The following is a 17,909-nucleotide window of genomic DNA, read 5'->3' on the forward strand; positions in this document are numbered from 1 at the left end:
TTCTCCTGCCGTGCCAGTCACAAAACATACTTATTATATCTTTGGATTGTCAATCACAGTCCATTTAGCACAGACAGAGCCATGTAGCTTTGTGCTCTTGCCCTTCAAGTTGGTTCAACAGATTTTCATGTCAAAATCTATTGACAAGCAAGCCAATGGCTGCAATAAGGTCACAGAATTTTGTAATTTAAACTGGAGAAGATACAGTCCAAGGTAAGTCTGATGCGGCAGCATATTTTGGGGGGCTGGGGAAGTCTGCATTTAAAATACTTAAATTAATTCTATGTCGTACAAGCTGTGGGTATGTTTTATGTACCTTTTCATGTCTCTTGGCCACACTGTAAGAAACAAACAAAAATAGAAATAATGAAACAAAAGTCATTTGAAAATAATTTGCATAATTAATAAGATTGCACTGAGATTTCCAGGTGGCATTGATAGCCAAGTGTCATAAATATAAAGGGAAGGGTAAACCCCTTTGAAATCCCTCCTGGCCAGGGGAAAGCTCCTCTCACCTGTAAAGGGTTAAGAAGCTAAAGGTAACCTCGCTGGCACCTGACCAAAATGACCAATGAGGAGACAAGATACTTTCAAAAGCTGGGAGGAGGGAGAGAAACAAAGGGTCTGTGTGTCTGTCTATAGTCTGTCTTTGCCAGGGATAGACCAGGAATGGAGTCTTAGAACTTTTAGTAAGTAATCTAGCTAGGTACGTGTTAGATTATGATTTCTTTAAATGGCTGAGAAAAGAACTGTGCTGAATAGAATAACTATTTCTGTCTGTGTATCTTTTTTGTAACTTAAGGTTTTGCCTAGAGGGGTTCTCTATGTTTTAAATCTAATTACCCTGTAAGGTATCTACCATCCTGATTTTACAGGGGGGATTTCTTTATTTCTATTTACTTCTATTTTTATTAAAAGTCTTCTTGTAAGAAAACTGAATGCTTCTTCATTGTTCTCAGATCCAAGGGTTTGGGTCTGTGGTCACCTGTGCAAATTGGTGAGGCTTTTTATCCAACATTTCCCAGGAAAGGGGGGGTGCAAGTGTTGGGAGGATTGTTCATTGTTCTTAAGATCCAAGGGTCTGGGTCTGTAGTCACCTAGGCAAATGGGTGAGGCTTTTTACCAAACCTTGTCCAGGAAGTGGGGTGCAAGGTTTTGGGAAGTATTTTGGGGGGAAAGATGTGTCCAAACAGCTCTTCCCCAGTAACCAGTATTAGTTTGGTGGTGGTAGCGGCCAATCCAAGGACAAAGGGTGGAATATTTTGTACCTTGGGGAAGTTTTGACCTAAGCTGGTAAAGATAAGCTTAGGAGGTTTTTCATGCAGGTCCCCACATCTGTACCCTAGAGTTCAGAGTGGGGGAGGAACCTTGACACCAAGGATGCTCTGTTTAACATTCACGTTGGTCTTGAGGCAAGCCCAGTGAAGTCTAAGATTCCCATTGACTACAATGGGCTTTGGATAGGCCCCTAGTGAGGCTGTAATCATTTCTTCAGCATGTGGAACCTACCAGTTTTTCATGCCTTGGTCACCTCCACCCTGGTTTGCTGTAATGCTCTCTACACGTGAAACCTACTTGCCACATTGTGGCTACCTGCCTACCTGGCAAAGATTTTTCTATGGAACACATTACACCTGTGCTCCAAAAGCAGCAACGGATTCCTATTTGTTTCCAGCTGAGGTCAAGGTTCGATTTGGATCAGTAAATCATTATATGTTTTAAGTCCTGACTATAATGTCCTGCGTTCCATACCAATAATTGAGGTAGGCTGTGGAGGTCTTCATGGTTCTGACCCTGGAATTCTACTTCAAAGGAAGCAGGAACAGCATACTCTGGCAGAGAGTTCACAAATCTGAAACCTATCTTCCTGACGGTCTGACAGAGTCTGGGTTTGTAGAGCATAAAAACGTGATGCAAGGTCTATCAATTTTATTAAATTTTTCATGAAATGTTTTGACTGGTTGTTGGGGACATCAGAATTACTAGAACAGCCCAACAGACAATCTAATATCCTGTCTCTGAGTGACCACTAACAGACAATTCAGAGGAAGGTATGCAAAAACTCATAATACACAGTTATGGAATAACATGTCCTTTAGAGGAAGTTTCTTCTTAACCGCCATCTGTTAGTTGTTGGTTTATGCCCTAAAATATGAGGGTTTAGATCCCTTGTTAAAATAATAACTTCAGCTATGTAACTTTAACAGCATCCCAATGCCAGAGGGCAAGGGGCTCACGGGTATCTGGTAGTGAGTTTCAGTTGGCCTGATGAGTTCAGTGTAGCCCAATTCACTATGTCATAATCTGTATTTCTTAGGTGTCATGTAAGGTGTTATTGGAAAACCATAACAACCTGATCCTTAATATTCTTGTGTGGTGCAGAAATAGTAAATGTCCAAAGGACTGTACAAATGTGAAGGAAACACGGGACTAAAATGTGTTTAGGGACAAGTCTGGGTAGTGGGTAAACAGATTTTTTCCAAAGGAAAGGCCGACACCTCCATTCAAGCACAATCACAAACAACTGGCAACCAGTCAAGTGGTGACTCACTGGTATATCGGAGGCTGCAGAAAAAGATTAATTTTCATTGTAGAAAGCACCAGCAAGGAATAAACCTGCATGAAACCTTCTCCATCAGACTTCATGGCACGTTTCCTCACAGCAGGGGCACGGGACTTTGAGAAAGATACATTTCAAAAGCTCATTGCACTATAAAAGAGAAGGGCATAGAACCCCAAGTTCCCTTTCACTTAAGATGACAAAGGAAACAAGTACTTTGGACTTGGTGGGAGATCCTTACCGACTAGGTGGTCAGCCATCTTGCTGGTAGGAAGCATGGTAAGAATCTTACCTTGAACCAAGACTGTAGTTTTGTTATTTCTTAATCAGCAGAAAGTGTTTTTCACTTTTTTTTGCTTGTAACCATTTCTGACTTTATCCCTTATGCACAAACTCACTTAAAATCCTTTTTGTTAATAAACTCATTTTACTTTTAATCTCCACCAACCCAGTGCTGTATTTGAATTGAAGTGATTAACACCACTTAAAGCAAAATAATTGCTACGTGTAGAGTAGCAGACCTTATTACTTGCCTACATATTCCAGGCCAGAGCTGGATGCTTCAGGGCAGAGTTTTGGGGAAATTCAGGACTGGGGTGTGTGTTGGGATCACATGGCTAGTAGTAACCAAGACTGGTGGAGACCAGAGTGTTGCTGTGGTGTGTCAAGCAGGCTGCTGGAGTCAAAGTTGCTGAACCAGGGCTTTTTATCACAGAGATTCAGTGCATGCTTATATGCTGGCTGGGAGCATCCAGACTGGGATGCTAAAGCAGTAGAGCATTTTAAGGCACTCAAGGTTACAGGACAAGTGGTGACACAACCTATCGCTACTCTGGGTTGCACCCCAAAATGTGACACTCATTAGCCATTAATAATGCACTGTATTAAAAATTCTCTTACTTGTAAATTTGATGCCTTTAATTGATCATTACCTCGTTCTTATGCTGAGATGATACACAGGACATCCCATATACCTTTTCTATACCATCACTATTTTTAGACCTCTATCGTGTCCCCTCTTATTCATCTCCTCTATAAATTAATCCATCCCAGCCTTTTCTTTCTCTCCACATAGAAGTCTCTTCATTTTTGTCAATCACCTCTGAATTTCTCTTTCTACTATGTCTTTGAGATTAGGGGGGAGAGGGGATACAAACTGAAGAGTTTTTCAGGTGAGGGCTTGTAACCATGCCTCAGTGAGCCACAACTGAGAATGCCAAATTCAGGACAAACCGCTGAGAAATAGGGCAGATGCACCCCAAGACTGGTGGCTAATTCCCCATAGAATATACCAAACCAGCAACAAAAGTAAACATCTGTTTCACCTCACTGGCTAACAAGAAGTCATAAAAGCAGTTTCCTTAAGCATTCCACTTCTTATATTGCCACCAAAAACGCTGGATTTAGAGATGAGTGGTTCTTTAAAACCAATCTCTTCAAATTAAAGGTTATTCTGATCCCAAAGGACCAGCCACACACTCAGGTCAATATATAACTTAGATCTTACCCAAAAATCACGCTGTTGCCAATCCTTTAGTATCTAAAATCTAAAGGTTTATTCATAAAAAAAGAAAGAAAGGTGAGTGTTAAAAATGGTTAAAGGAATCAAATACATACAATAATTGCAAAGTTCTTGGTTCAGGCTTGTAGCAGTGATGGAATAAACTGCTGGCTTAAGTCTAGTCTCTGGCTGCTTCCAAATCATTGGAAGGTCCTCAGTCCATTGGTTAGAATGCTCCCATTAGTATAAGTTCATAGTCCAGAGGCTTGGGCTAGAAAGAGGCAAAATGGAGGTATTTCCAGAGCCTTTTATATCTTCTGCCATGTGGAGAGAATCCCATTGTTCTTACCGTGGAAAATTACAGTAACAAGATGGTGTTTGGAGTCACATGTCCATGACCGATTTTGCTCAGTCACAGCAGGAAATCATTACCCATACCCCAGACAGCATGTTTGTAGGAAAATTCCATTAAGTGTAGATGGACGTCTCTCATGGTCCATTGTCAGTTAAGTGTCCTTTTGATGGGCCACTCAATTTGAATCGTCCCTCCAAGATGTGCTGGCTAACTACCTTGTGGGCGTTACCCCAGAATCAAACATTTGAAATCCAGGTATGGAGCCAATATTTGTAACTTCAAATACAAAACTGATACATGCATACAAATAGCATAATTGTAACCAGCAAATCATAACCTTTTCATAGACATCTTACACGCCACATTTGTGTAAGATTTGTTGCAAATATGTAACAGTGGTTGCAACAATGATCTATATGGTCATATTTTAATCAGATAACGTCACAGGCCCTACCATTGTTTGCTATAATAGGATGATACTTTCATTATCATTCTCTATTCTGATCTTCATGCATTGTTCCTGTTTGTTTGCTTTTCTGACTGCAGCTTAACATCAAGCAAAGGTTTTTATTGAGCTTCCATATTGATATCTTGGTCTCTTTCCTTTAGAAAATTTAGAATCCAGCAATATGCACAAGTAGCAAAAATTATTTCTTACAAAAGTATATTACCTTGCCTTTGTCATCTTGAATTTTATCAGTCATCTAGTTGCTGATTCACCTATCCTGTTAGGTCCCTCTGAAATCCCCCAGTCTTCTCTATTCTTGACTAATCCGAAGAATTTTGTTTCATCTGTAACCTTTACTGCTTCATTGTTCACTACCTTTTCTAAATCGATAATAAACATATTGAAACAATACAGGTCCTGATATTTCGGGTACTCCGTTGTTAACTTTTTGCCATGTTGAAAATGGCCCTTTTAATTTCTAATCAATAACAGAACTTCATCTCTCACTCCCTTCCTACTTAAATAGCCTTTTCTGAGGGACATTCAAAGGTTTATAAGAAACCCAGTAAATTGTGTCATCTGGCTCTTCTTTTCCCCTATATTGTTAATGCATGCAAAATATTGTAGTAGATTTGAGAAGCACAATTTTATTTTGAATAATTTTGCTTAGAGGGGTTTATTGGTTATTTTACACTGAAGGCTTCTTCTATGGTTTTATAAATGTGATGTGTTAATTTATGCAGTTTTAACGATTAAGTAAATGTGCACTGAGCTGGTGAAAAGGGCATATTATAAAATGGAATATATATATTAGTTTCAAGAGCAGCAAGAATTGAGCCCAAGAATTTTAGGACTAAGATTTTTTGTTTAAGGTGACAGAATAACTACAAGGTGGGTTACATCCCAGTTCTAAATGGACACACTATAAAGCCTGTAGATTTTTTACATAGCTCGATTTCTCTATTAGGTTAAACTTCTCAAACTCAGCTGCCTAAAACTCAGACACGTATTTAGGTACATAATTTTCAAATGTATTGAACACCTACAGCCGCAACAGCAGTTAATAGGACTTGAGGCACCCAATACAAATACAGTACAATACAACAACACCAACATTTTCTAACAGGCTTTGGGGGCATGTAGCTGTTAGGAGTATCTTTATCTATTGATCTATCAATGTATTTTTTCAAGTCAGGAGAGAGAGACTAAAATCCATGAATATTTTCCATGACAAGGAAATAGGTTTTGTAACCTAATTTTGCTTTTTCAGAGGAGAGAAATTGGTTCCCTTTCAAGTCCTTCATCAAGGATTCATCAATACCCAGGAGAGTCCGTTTTGGAACCCCAACAGACCAACATGAGGCTGGGGAACATGCAAATTTAGCATCAGTTCTAATACTACAAAAAGTGTTGGTAATAGAGACTAAAGCCTTGATCCTGAAAACAGTTAAGCGCATGAGCGGTCCCACTGATTTCAGGTGGGTTAGCACTGAAAAGATTTTTAGGAGCCTGTAACTGGCCTTTTTTTCTTTTCTGCTTTACCTGTTTGAAGGGATAATCAACCCTACCAGAGACTTAGAAATGTCACCACCAGATTTAGTCTGGGTTTTTTCACTTCATTATAACTTTGTCCTAGAAGCTAGAATTTGACCAGATTAGAAAAAGCCAGTGGTTTGGGTACGGCTTTCTCACCCCTGCTATCTGAAATATGACCCAGCAATATATTTGGCCTCTCACAAGGATCAATATCCTGACAATTTTAGAGAAAGAAGAACCTCCCTCTAAGATGGGTTTCTTCTAAAGAATCCCACTTGCCATCTTTTGTCCCAGTTCAAAAGTCCTAGATAGACTCTCACTGTGTCAACCATCTTCAGCTGTACCGTGTGTGTTATGCAGTCCTGCTACCCAACAGCTTGATTCTTCAGCCCTGGTTCTTGCTCAATTATTACTCATGTGAATAGTCCCATTGACTTCAGTGACTATTCCCCATGCAAGTAAGCATTCCTCAGTGTAAGTAAGGATGGCAAAATCAGGCATGGCTTCAGAACTATTTAATTTTCCTATTAGCAGTGATCTATGTACTTAAATGGTTCCCATGACCAGTTTCAGTTTCAAATATTAATTAATTTGTCCTTTCAACACACTAGTGAGATAGGGAAGTATTGGTATCCATTTTACAGATGGAGAATGGAGGCAGAGAGTATAAGGCCCAGATCCTCAAAAAGTATTTAGGTGCCTAACTCCCATTTATTTCAAAGGGAATTAGGCACCTAAATACCTTTCGTGGATCTGGGCCTTAAAATGACTTGTTCAAAGTAATCAAAGAAGCTTGTGTTAAAGCCAGGAATTTAACTCCTATCCCAGCCACCAGTCAAGTGCCTTAACCACTGGTATATCCGTCCCCACAGTGAGATCTGGACCTATGTTATCTAAATTGTGGATATTTAGGCAGTCTGTTTCAGGGTCCCTTGCAGCCCTTGCTTACAGAAGGAAGGGAATTGACAGAATCTCCTTTCAGCAGTACATAATCTCTGTTGATGCTGATGAATCTACAAATGCAGTAACATTTTATTTGGTTATAGGAAAGAAAAGACTCAGACCAGCAGCAACTGAGGTCCAATGGGTCAGGAAATTCAATAGACTGAAAATGTAAACAAAAGGAATAATTTTAAAATCTTGTAAATAACAGTAATATTTAAAAATAGCATATAGGAGCCCAGCACAATTTTTTTTTTTTAGTTCCTTTTCCCTCCATTCAGTAAACTATAAGCATTGAGAAAATTGTATAAAAATAAATTTCAAGGTGTTGGGGGAACTGGTGGCAAATTAGTTTTTTTATTTTACCATAAAAAACAAAAAATTCCACTTTTTCAACATGTTACTCTAATTGTAGAAAATATGTAATTGTACCATGATTTTGACTTTTGTATCCATAGAATTCTAATCTCTCTTCTGTAATAAAAAATAAGACATTTCTCAAAATTTCTGCAAATCAACTGACTAAATCACAAGATGTTTTTTCCTCAAGATAAATATCCACCAAAAGCAATATAATCAAGGATTCAACTTGGACCTATATTTTTTACTCATTAGTGGAACAGTAAGGCCCTCTTCTGGATTATGAATTACAGCATGGCCAAGCAAAAGCATATGTAAGTGACATTTAAATAACAAATGCTCCAAAAGGTAGACTGTCATGCATCTGGTTCTCTTTTTCTTACTGCCATTTTCCTTTCCTAGTTTTCACATTTGTGATTACACATTTCAAATGCCATGATTTAGTAGTTTAGAATGAGTCCAACTGACTGGTGGATTTAATTCTTAACTGTAATCTTTTTCTATATGCTAACATTCAAGAGAGGGGTAAGAGGGACCAACTTTCATGGCAACCTCCAAAACCTTCACGTACAAATATTATGCAGGCAAAACTGGAATTTGTTTATGCAAATCACCATTTGTTTATGCAAATCAAGTAGTCTGACATGTAGTTTTGTATAAATATCTGCCTTTTCATATGTGACTTTTCAGAAGCTCTTTAAAAGTTTGGCCTACAGTAGATATACAGTGGAAAACAATGAACTGTTACATTGGTCTGATCTCAGTTTTCAAGATCGGTATAGTTGCTTAACTGTCCTTTTGTTACCCTCTTGTAACTCCTAACTGTATTCTAATTCAATATGCAGTACGGTATGTATATGAAAGTAACTTTCTAAGGGGCTTGTTTATCCACTTTTGGTACTGATCTAGTCTCTACAAGTATCTTTGGTCTAACAGCAAGAGGCTGCTCCATAGACGAAAGGACACAGATATTCATCCATGTGCTGTACAGAATGGCAGTTACTCCGATGGAGCGCTGAATCTATATGGCTGAAAAGAAGTTCAGTCTGAACTAAAATTCAAAATATTCCCCACCAAACAGAAGCCATATGTTCTTCATAAAGGCTATGTTTGGTGATTAAAAATCATTCAACCTACTCGCCATAGAAAATGACAGAAACCAATAACATTCAACTAGTGAAACCATACAGATAAACATATTTGAAGTTCATTAATGTTTCCATTCCATACCCAAATGCTGTATCAAAGGGAACTCTGAAGAGATCTTTTCCCACAAAACATTATTTTGTTATCTTTCAGTTTTCCATCAGTAGAGGACTATCACTTATTGCATTCCTTTTTCCGTACTTTTGATTTCGGTGCTGCCAGAAAGGAAGGAGGGGAAAAAAGGACATGGAAAGTGAAAGATGACAATGCCTGTGCCAGAATTCTTTTAACTTATGATTAGGGTTACGGTAATTGCAAAAAAAAAAAAAAGGAAACTTACCATTTGGATTTTCTTGTCTGTAGAAGGTTTTTAACATGTCCACTGCTTCTTCAGCGCGATAACCAGCAATGCACTGTTGAAATTAGAACTCTATGTTCATTAAAGCATCCAAAACCAAGATGCCTTGTGCCACACAGTAATACCTGAGGTGTAGGATAATTGCACAGAATTTGTACTGCCTTTTCTGTTTACTGAGAGTATACCTCTAATTATCTGTGATCAGAAACCCTCATTTTCAGGATGAAGACCTTGTCTGTTTTTAAAATTAGGCTGAGGCTTAGCATAGTAGTTGGCAGACCTGCTCATCCTCCATAGGAATTATAACAAAAACTTTTCTGCAACCACCCTTCCCTCCTCCACATACTAGCAGTGTACTTTCCGGTTACTTCTGTAAATCACACTAACTCTTGGGAATATAAGAAACATGCAAGTGGGTATTTGTAAATTAGGTTCCTATCAAGTAGCTCTTCTATGATACAATTCCTAGAAATCAATTCTGAGGCCTCCTTGGCCCTTCAAAAGTAACACTCCCACCCACAAAATGTACAGTAACCTGCCCAAATATGTGAAGGGGAATGATAGGAAAAATAACGAGCTAGGATGTTTTCAATAACACCACTAATTGCAGAGAGTACACCCACATAAAAAGAAGCTAACTTGTACACATTCATCCCACTGCAATTCCTTGAAAAAAACATTTACTATAGAAGTAGCCTTTTCCTTTACATAGTTGGGCATATCTGAGAGCTAATACCCATTTTCAGCTTGAATATCAGAATAATCTTTCAGGAGAAGACTGTACAAAGCTCTCAAACTGTAGTCTTACAAGCAAGTTTCCTCTCTATCCCACCACTGATCAGCAGGTGGTCAATCTAAAAAGCAGGTGCTTATGTTGTGATGTGATCAGTATGTTCTTGCTCATGTCAGAAACCCTTTTACAGCCTCACTATCTCAGTTTCTCATCACCAACTGTAACTACATTCATTGTTTTAAACATTAAATACAAGAAGGCACACATCTTGATGTTTTACCTGAAATGGCTCCCCAGGGTCTGTTAAGTTAGCAGAGGAGATGTTCAAGACTGAGCCACAACCTCCAAATCGCTCATTTTGACAGCCATATACAACCAGTGGGATTTATATGAAAGAGTTAAGGAACTAAGTTAATGAGAAAAGAGTGGTATGAAGCAGAGTATCCTGATTTTACTGGCCATCTGAGTTCAGTAAATTGTGCCTGTACTCTTAATAAAATTAGTCTGCACTCAACCCTCACTCCTGGGCTGGCTGTTCTGGGTAACACATGGAGCATGCCTTCTGCAGATGGAAGGATGGGGTCATCCTGCTCTAGCCTTTGAAGATGGGAGAGAAGAGATCCCAAAGGGGACACATTGGAAACAACATATAACTAGTTTGTTACATTTTCTAAAACTGGACACTTGCGTGGTATTAACTAATTGTATACAGTAACAGGCTCTTTCTGAGATTTACTTTCACACCCCTAAGAGAAAACAATGTATGTGCCAGGTTTGCAAATTGCTTTCTCTTATCCTTAAATCACTCATCCTTGGTCATATGGCCTCCATATAGGAACTGTAGCATGGGCACGTTCTCTGAGCAGATACGCCGGTACCCTATAAAGCTTTGTTTGACAACATCAAGCTCTTCTCCACTGGTTCATTACCAAATGATTTACTTGAAAGTAACATACCAAGATATGGTTTCCCAGCATGAATCAGAACCAAAGGATACTCATCAAGCGCAGGGCAGCTGCACACATAATACAAGGCTCTACAGTTACATACAACACTGTGTGTGCAAAAACTTCCAAAGGATCCTTGTTGTGTTGATGACACCAGTCTAGGACCTGATCGATTGCTACCATTTCTGCATGTCGAGTAGCCTGGGAATTAATAGGGAGACAAAAAAGGCTTGCATTGATCTGCAACTTTAAACATATTACCCCTATTAACCTTATCCACTCAAGTGAAATGAGAACACACCACCATAAAATTATTTCTTTTTAATAAAAACAAGATGGGCTACGCCTTGTTTATTAAAAATCAGTTATTTTCATTTCTATTACAGTGGCAATGTATCAAGTATCAGAGAGTAGCCGTGTTTGAATGAATATTGCCTAGATAATTTTATTTTTTTAAATCCTTAGTTAGGAAAAGGATTTTTTTTGTTACCCAGCACTGAACTGGAATGTGGGAGATCTGAGTTCAACTCCCGGCTCTGCCACTCACTTCCTGTGTGATGCTGGCCAAGTCACTTCATCTTTGTGACTTTATTTTCAATCTGTAAAATAGGAATAATACCTTATTAGGGTGCCATGAAGCTAAATTCACTGTTGATTGTGATGTGCTTGGATATTAAGGTGATGGGGCCCATGTATACAGATAAATAGGTTACTAATAAAATCTTATGTTGCTAAAACTAATAATTGTAAATTCATATTTAGATTCACATTTAGAATCTATATGTGGATCTAAATCAATATTTAGATGTAATTCCCACATACTTAGTGATGAAATGTGACCTTAACATTGCCTTAATATGGTAGCTGAGGATTCCTCAGTGAAGGTTGACACTAAAAATGATTTGAGGATTCTGGTGGGTAACCTGCTGAACATGAGATCCCAGTGCAATGCTGTGGCCAAAAAGGCTAATGCAATCCATCGATGCATAAAAAGGGGACTCTTGCGTAGGAGTAGAGAGGCTATTTCCTCCCTGTATTTGGCACTGGTACAACTGCTACTGGAATACTGTGTCCAGTTCTGGTATCCAGAAGGATCCAATTCAAGATGTTGAAAAATCAGAGAGGGTTCAGAGAAGACCCATGAGAATGATTAAAGGATTAGAAAACAAAGTGACAGTCCCAAGGAGCTCAATTTATTTAGCTTAACAAAGAGTAGGTTTGTTAAGGTTTATCAAGTGCCATGATTACAGTCTATAAATACTTACATAGGGAACAAATATTTGATAATGGGTTCTTCAATCTAGCTGAAAAAAGTATAACACGATTTAATGGCTGGAGATTGAAGCTAGACAAATTCAGAGTGGAAATAAGGTGTACATTTTTAACAGTGAGGGTAATTAACCGTTGGAACAATTGACCATGGGTCATGGTGGATTCTCCATCAAGGGCAATTTTTTAAATTGAGATTAGATGTTTTCCTAAAATTTATGCTTTAGGAAATATTTTGGGGAAAGTGTATGGCCTATGATCATCTAGTCTGACCCAACAGTCCCTTCTGGCCTCGGACCCTAAGAATCTATGAAGGCTGCGTGCATTGAGAGTGCCTGGGAGTTAGCTCACTGCACTCCATTAATCCCTGGCCAGCAGACTGATTCCCAGGAAACCATCACAGTCAATGTAATTTAGAGCAGCCCTGTTTGACTGCTCTAAAGTATGCCCTGAAGATCACAGGAGGCATGAAGATAGAGTCACTTCTGCTTGCCCCCACACCAACTCAACTGCACCAGCCATGAGCTGGATGTAGATGAGGATTGAGTCCACATTAGTGGAACAACACATGGCCTTAAAATATGACTTTGTAAACAGGTATATTGAAACAAACCTATGTGTCATTTTCATATGGGTTGTCCATGTGGTCACTTGCATATTACATCATATGAGTCCATTTATAATCTCCTTTAAGACCAATATATAAAAATTACTGTTTGCATAGCATTTGTGTGCTACATATTAATTAATTATTGTATAAAGGAAAAAACAGATAAACAGTAACGATGGAATAAGAAAATAATTATTGTTATAGAAGAGCAATAAAAGGTGTTGGAAGAATAGGCATTACCTGAAAGTGAAGTCATTAGGGAAGAAACTTATGATGCTATTAATACAGTGCCCAAAAGTATCCTGCCCTGAAGAACAATCTAAATCTTACACAAGAATCAACAAGTGAGAGTGACAGGGCTAAAGCTGGTAGTTCTATTTTATCTCAGGGCATCATTAGTAATTTATGAGTGAAAACAATATTTCCTTTTCAGTGATTACACACAGAACTTGCAAGATGCTCTGGGCAAAGACGCATGCTGGCATGACTAAACAGGAGATAAATAGAGAGGAGAAGCCTCCATGTGGTAACAAAGCATCCTAAAGGGATAACAGTTTAGTGGGAGGGGTATGCCTGCACATAAACAAATTCCAAAAATATTTCTTGCTGGGAAGGCCACATGTATTATTACAGAGGAAATAGTAGGGTTGTCTGAGGAAAGACTGAGAACAATCAGGCAAGCGTGGGAGCTGCCAGAGGGAAAACAATGCTGGCTAGGTCTTGTGCACCTATTGCCAGGTTGTTTAAAAAGAATGCCTTACAAAGATATTTGTTGCACTGTTGCCCAATAAATTCAAGTAATGACAAGCCTAACAATCTTGAAGGGCTGAATCTAAATACATGCTCCTACTAAGCAACACGAAAGATTCTGTAATATATACAGCCCTTCCTCCTATCCCCAGCCTTAGCAAGAAGGAGGAACCAGATGATAAACAATTTTAAGATAAGGCTGGTAGACGAGGTTGCCTCACTGGTTTTACATATATTGCTATTGGCATATGGAACAGAAAGAGAACATATGTGACAATATGCAGAATAACTAGAGATTTCAATTGCTGGCAAAATTTGGAGAGATTTCAGAAAATAAATTTTTCGACAAAAATGACCAGTTTTGGAATAGGGAGAAGGGATGTTGAGTGCCCTTAGCAGTTCACTTTGTGCCTAGTCAACTAATGCCAGAAAATGGTGTGAGAAAATACGAGGAGAAATATTAAAGACATTTTGGTCTTTTCCTGCTTACATATTTTCTAGTAAGTAATCACAGGGTGACCAGATGTCCCGATTTTATAAGGACAATCCCGATATTTGGGGCTTTTTCTTACATAGAATCCTATTACCCCCTGCCCCCACCCCCGTCCCGATTTTTCACACTTGCTATCTGGTCACCCCACTGTAACACCATCTTTCATTCAAGACCCAGACTGCTTGTAGTCACTGAAGAACAAGGGTGAGATATTCAGAAGTGCTGAGCACCCTCAGTTCCCAATTACTTCAATGTGAGTGGTGTGTGCTCAGCACTTCTGAAAATCAAGCCACAAAAATGTGAAACTTGGGTGCCTAAAGTTCCCTTCATGCTTTTTTTCTGTAGGAGTAGAGATGCTACTGCTGATTTTTTGTGATTGACTTCTACCGTTACATTCTGTCTTATAACAGTACATTCTCCCTAATTGGATTTAGTATTCTTCACTTTATTTTCTAAATAATGGTGTAGTACTGATTAAATACGTGTTGTAGGTCATCCAAGAGGTGCCTGTATTTCAGTGATGGGAGAAGTGTTCATAAGGATTTTAAACTGAACCCCCTAACATGTACTACACTTCTAATTATCATTAACTAGAGATGAGAAGCAAAGCTGTTACAAAAAGGTTGTGCATTATCATCTAACACAAATGGAAGTGGGTCATTAGACTTACTACCATCTCTCTGAAACTGAATTTATAAGCCTCCTTTTTTAATTTTGTTTTTGGACTGGATGAGACATAATACAAATCGAGGACCTGAATCTGCAATCAGATCCATTTGGGGGCAAACCTTTCTACCTGCACAGAGCCCCATTGACTTGTATAGGGCTCTGTGGGGCTTAGCATCCACCCACACAGATCTGATTGCAAGAACTGGGTCTAAATGTTGAAAGCAGAAATTCACTATAGCAAAAGTCTTTGTTATTGACATAATTTGGGTAAACAATACAGTTGAACTTTGCGAAAATGCCTATCCTATAACTTGCATACCAAAACTAGTAGTCCTGGTATTGTCTTTCTTCCCAGGGAAGTTTTCATAGAAGAATACTAGAGTTAGGTCTCATATTACTAAAACTAACTTTTGAGAACATACACTAACATCAATCCTATGACGTATTATTGTAAGTAAATAAAACCTAACTACACTGGTCAAAGTACATTTTGCAAAGAGATATCCTTGTTTTGTTCATTTAAATGCTAAACTAAAAAAATCAATTATCTGTCATCTCTCCCAGTCATTAGTGTGAATTAGCAAGGCTCTCCTGCATAATTTATGATGTCCACAAATATACGGAAAAAAATAAAAATTACCAGTAGTCTACATTATAATGCATTATCTTCAGTGTCCTATAGTCACAGGAAATTTGGATGCTGCTTTAACTGTAAATATGAATTCAGTAAAATATACAAGGTATAATATATGTATTTGTATATAGCCATGTTATATCTGTGTATATCAACTTCCTTTTCTGATTTTTGTTTATTTCTTGTCATAAATAGCTCTACCTAGAGGAATTACTGATAATTAGATAAGTGGAAACTTCTGAAATCCATCACTCACATAAATTACAGTCAGTAAGTACACAAATGTCCCAGGTGATAGCAAAAGCATACTGAAATAACTAGACCATGCTCTGAAAAATAAACATGCAAAAAGTGATAGCAAAAAAAAAAAAAAAAAAAAAAAGACAGAAAGGCTAATTTACTGAAAAGAGGGGTTAGGTGTGCAGAGATAGAAATTTGAAACATATATGAAAAGAAAACAAAATTGTGCACATATGGGGGAAATCCAGGACCCACTGAGGTCAATTGTGAAATTCCCATTGCACGTAGTGTGTACTTTTTGATAGGGCTTTTTTTGTGACTTACATTCTTAGTCTCATTCACCTCATTCCTCCCCTTTCCTAAGATCTCATTGTTGTAGACCATAAGGCAGCCAACAGGAACTTCCCCATTTTCCAATGCTTCTTTAGCCTGCAAGACACACAAGAAAATTAGGGGTGGAGGGGGAAATGTTAATGATAAAGCGCAGACAAAATAAAACCTAATTGCTGTTTGCGTTTGTATATACTGTACACTTGATGGCAAAGTTACACTCTGCCACAGAAGCTCTTTCTGTATTTCCAGTATAGGTTTACCATATTGCAGGTTCCCAAAAAAGAGGACACTGCCAGAGGGGGAGGGAGCTTGGGGGGAAGGGGGAGCGGGAGGGGTACAGTTGGGGGTACTGGAGGGGGTACCTACAGCAGAAGTACTCACTGGAGATGAGGGGCAGTGACGTTCCCTGTCATGGTGGCTGTGTGGCTGGTGCAAGCCCGGGGCACAGCAACAGCCATCAGTCAGTGCCTCCCGGCAGGACCCTCTCCCCAGGAATGGGAGCTGGGGCCTAGGTGTGCGGGATCCAGCAACTGTGGCTGCAGGGGAACGAACCAATCAGCTGAGGATGCAAGGGAGGGACCAACTGGAGCTCTTTCTGAGCTGCTCTGCAAAAACCCTGGACATTTCCTGTTATTAGAGAAAGGAAGCTCAAAAAAGAGACTATGTCTGGGAAAACCAGGACGTATGGTAACCCTATTCCAGTCAGAAGACAGACCTGAGATATTTTATGTCTTTTCCAAATAAAGGGCCTGTTTCGTCCCAGAAAACCTTGTGGCAAAAATATTGTGCAAACAGCAACACATACACCTTCCGTGAAGGCAGCGTAACCACAAATGTGGGAGTGCTGATCAGGATGAGAATGTGATGAGAGACTGACTGAACACATTCAAACATCTTCTGGTATGGCTACTATGGCTCTCACTCAATGTACAATCCACGAAGGCAGGCAGATGGTTATACTCCTGCCTGCCCTCCCTTGGGTGAATCTCCTTCAGGCACAGAGGGCCGGCCTATTGCAGAAAGGTGCAACTGACACCTCCCTAGTCCAGGAGACACTAACCCAGACACTTTGCTTGCAGTTTATGTCCACATCCTGATTTGTAAGCTCCATAAGGGTAATTTTAGATATCGGTGACCTTGACTGTACCCATGCAGCTGGGCTACTCTGAACTATCTAGTGTAGCTGTGCCCTTAGATGAGGGGTAAACTTGAGGTGCTGACTTTTGGTCACTCGTGAGTAAACATACTAAATCCAGTGCCCAGACTCAGACTTCTGCAAGCCTGGTATAAGCAGCTGAGTGTTGCTGGGCTGTCCAGCTCTCTGCCTTCACTAGTTATTTTGCCTCAAGTGAACGGATTGGCCAATTAATTCAAAGTAGCCAACTCTAGGGAAGACAAGCCCTGAGTGCTGGAGCCCAACACCCCGGTGCCCCAGCTCCAGTCAAGGCACAAAGCTGCACCAGTTTAACCCCAGCGGTGTCGTTTAACCTGGACCTGAAGATGAGCTCTGTGTAACTCCAAAGCTGGTCTCTCCCACCAACAGAAGCTGGTCCAATACAAGATATTACCTCGCCCCCGCACACACCCCTCACACCCCTATTTTAACTCAGTTATAAGGGGGTGCAGCAGCCTCCCCTGCAGAGATTCCGCTCTGGGCTTGTGTCAAGAAATTAACAGGCGCCAACGAGCCTGTAAGCTCCGTGGGGCCGGGATCCGGGCGCTGTCCTGGCTCCGTCCAGCGCCTAGCATGGTGGGGACCAGGCGGGGGCTACAAATAACAACAAGCGCCGCTCTCCAGCCTTTGCACGCCGGGGGCTCGGCCAGCTCGGGCTCTGCCCCCGCTTCCTGCGCCCGGCGGCCCCGCACTCACCATGCGCAGGGCTCGGTCCATCCAGCGCTCCGCCGCCGCCGCCGCCTCCATCCCCCGCCGGCCGGGCCCGGAACGCGGCGCGCGAAGCGGCTGTTTCCGGGGGGGGCCGGGCGGCGGCGGCACCGCGGGGAGGCGGCCTGGGGGGCGTGTCGGGG

At 40.1% G+C, this 17,909-nt stretch overlaps 1 protein-coding gene across 1 annotated transcript; it reads right to left on the reverse strand.

Moving 5' to 3' along the window:
• Nucleotides 1-7,547: 7,547 nt before the first annotated feature.
• On the reverse strand, nucleotides 7,548-17,898 carry ADAT2 (adenosine deaminase tRNA specific 2). The gene is made up of 6 exons (XM_084623345.1): nucleotides 17,755-17,898; nucleotides 15,876-15,980; nucleotides 10,937-11,087; nucleotides 10,220-10,326; nucleotides 9,189-9,261; nucleotides 7,548-9,063 (listed from the first exon to the last, which is right to left on the reverse strand). The coding sequence occupies exons 1-6, from the start codon at nucleotides 17,803-17,805 to the stop codon at nucleotides 9,023-9,025; spliced, it is 528 nt and encodes a 175-aa protein (XP_084479471.1). The 5' UTR covers nucleotides 17,806-17,898; the 3' UTR covers nucleotides 7,548-9,022.
• Between the last annotated feature and the right edge of the window lie 11 nt (nucleotides 17,899-17,909).

This window comes from Lepidochelys olivacea, assembly GCF_965140295.1.
Source record: "Lepidochelys olivacea isolate rLepOli2 genome assembly, chromosome: 3".
Taxonomy (NCBI): domain Eukaryota; kingdom Metazoa; phylum Chordata; order Testudines; family Cheloniidae; genus Lepidochelys; species Lepidochelys olivacea.